This window comes from Manacus vitellinus, unplaced genomic scaffold (assembly GCF_001715985.3).
Source record: "Manacus vitellinus isolate BGI_N305 unplaced genomic scaffold, ASM171598v3 scaffold_52_pilon, whole genome shotgun sequence".
Taxonomy (NCBI): domain Eukaryota; kingdom Metazoa; phylum Chordata; class Aves; order Passeriformes; family Pipridae; genus Manacus; species Manacus vitellinus.
Window position 1 is genome coordinate 1,092,887 of NW_021940628.1, and position 1,335 is coordinate 1,094,221.

The 1,335-nt window shown below is 69.0% G+C and overlaps 1 protein-coding gene across 1 annotated transcript in view; it reads right to left on the bottom strand.

Moving 5' to 3' along the window:
- SYTL1 (synaptotagmin like 1) overlaps nucleotides 1–833 on the bottom strand; it is a 4,674-nt gene extending 3,841 nt beyond the window's left edge. Inside the window, exons 1-2 of the mRNA XM_029963026.1 lie at nucleotides 583–833; nucleotides 4–81 (exon numbers count right to left, since the gene is read on the bottom strand). Of these exons, the coding sequence (XP_029818886.1) occupies nucleotides 4–81; nucleotides 583–833 (329 nt within the window). The remainder of the gene's footprint in view (nucleotides 1–3; nucleotides 82–582) is intronic.
- Between the last annotated feature and the right edge of the window lie 502 nt (nucleotides 834–1,335).

Consider the following 1,335-nt stretch of genomic DNA (forward strand, 5'->3'; position numbering starts at 1 on the left):
CGCTGGGCGCGGGCGTCGCAGAACCAGTCCCCGGTGAGCACYCGCAGCCGCGCCGGGTCCGACACCGACTTGCGGAGCTTGCTGGTGGAGGGAGGGTTGGCGTTGGGACCCCTGCCCTGGCACTGCCATCAGCCCCCACACACCACCGTCCCCAGGGCCCATCCCAACCAAGGGAGCCACTGGCCACTGTCTCCCGGGGGGTTTGGGACCCCCAGGGCTGGTGTGACCCACCGTGGGGCTTAACCCTGGCTGGGTTCCGTGGGTGACCCCATCACCGGGGAAAAGGGGACTGCTCTGTCCCCAAGGGTGGCAGACCCCAGAGTGCCTGCTTTTGGGGGGGCTGTGCTGTCCCCACCTTTGATGGACCCCAAAGTGGCTGCTCTGGGGGGGTTCCTGCTGTCCCCAAGTGTGACAGACCCCAAGGTGGCTGCTTTTGGGGGATTCGTGCTGTCCCCAAGGTTGATGGGTCTGGAGCTGGGAGGAGCAGCTGTCCCTAAAGCTGATAGACCCCACACTGGCTACTCCTGGGGGTGGTCCACGCTGTCCCCAAGGGTGACGCCGAGCAGGGGACCCCCAGCCCACCTGATGCGCCCCTCCTCGCGCCGGCGGAGCTGCCAGTCGCGGCGCAGCACCTCTGCGATGGCACATCGCTCCTCCTCCGTCAGGAAGCTCAGGTCCAGCAGCGCCTCGACCCCCACCTCCAGCGCCATGGCGGGGTGGGGGGACACCCCGGGGACACCCCGGGGCCCTGGCTTAGGTGGGCGCTGAGGATCGGGGGGCTCAGCGTGCCGGGGGGGCTCAGCGTGCCGGGCATGCACCAGCGATGCCAACATCTGGAGAGGGACCTCGGGGCCGCGGGGGATGATCCCCCGCGATCATCCCGCTGCGAGGAGAAGGGGGGGAAGCTCAGCGCGCACCCACACACCCACCCCAAAGACCCCCAGCGAGGACAAAGGGGTGGGATGATGCCGAGGGGGTCGAGGGAAGGGGATGGGCAGTGCCCAGGCCAGGCTGAGGGACACGGTGCCGCTCCTGCCGCTGCCGGCTCCGTGCCAGGGCCAGCCCCGCCCGCTGCCGGGATCCTGCCCGCGGCCTGTGTTTGCCCAGGGTGTTTGCTCAGGGCCGGTTCTGCCCCTGCCCGCTTTCCCATGGGATTCATCGGGTGCCAAGGCACACGGACAGATGGCAAAAGGGGGCTTGGCTGCCCCTACAACGGGCTGAGACCGCACCGGGCTGAGACTGAACCGGGCTGAGACCGTACTCAGCTCACCACACCTCCCGAGGGGGGTCTTGCTCCACAACCGGCGTTGCCTCACCACTACCCTTCCTGTCCCC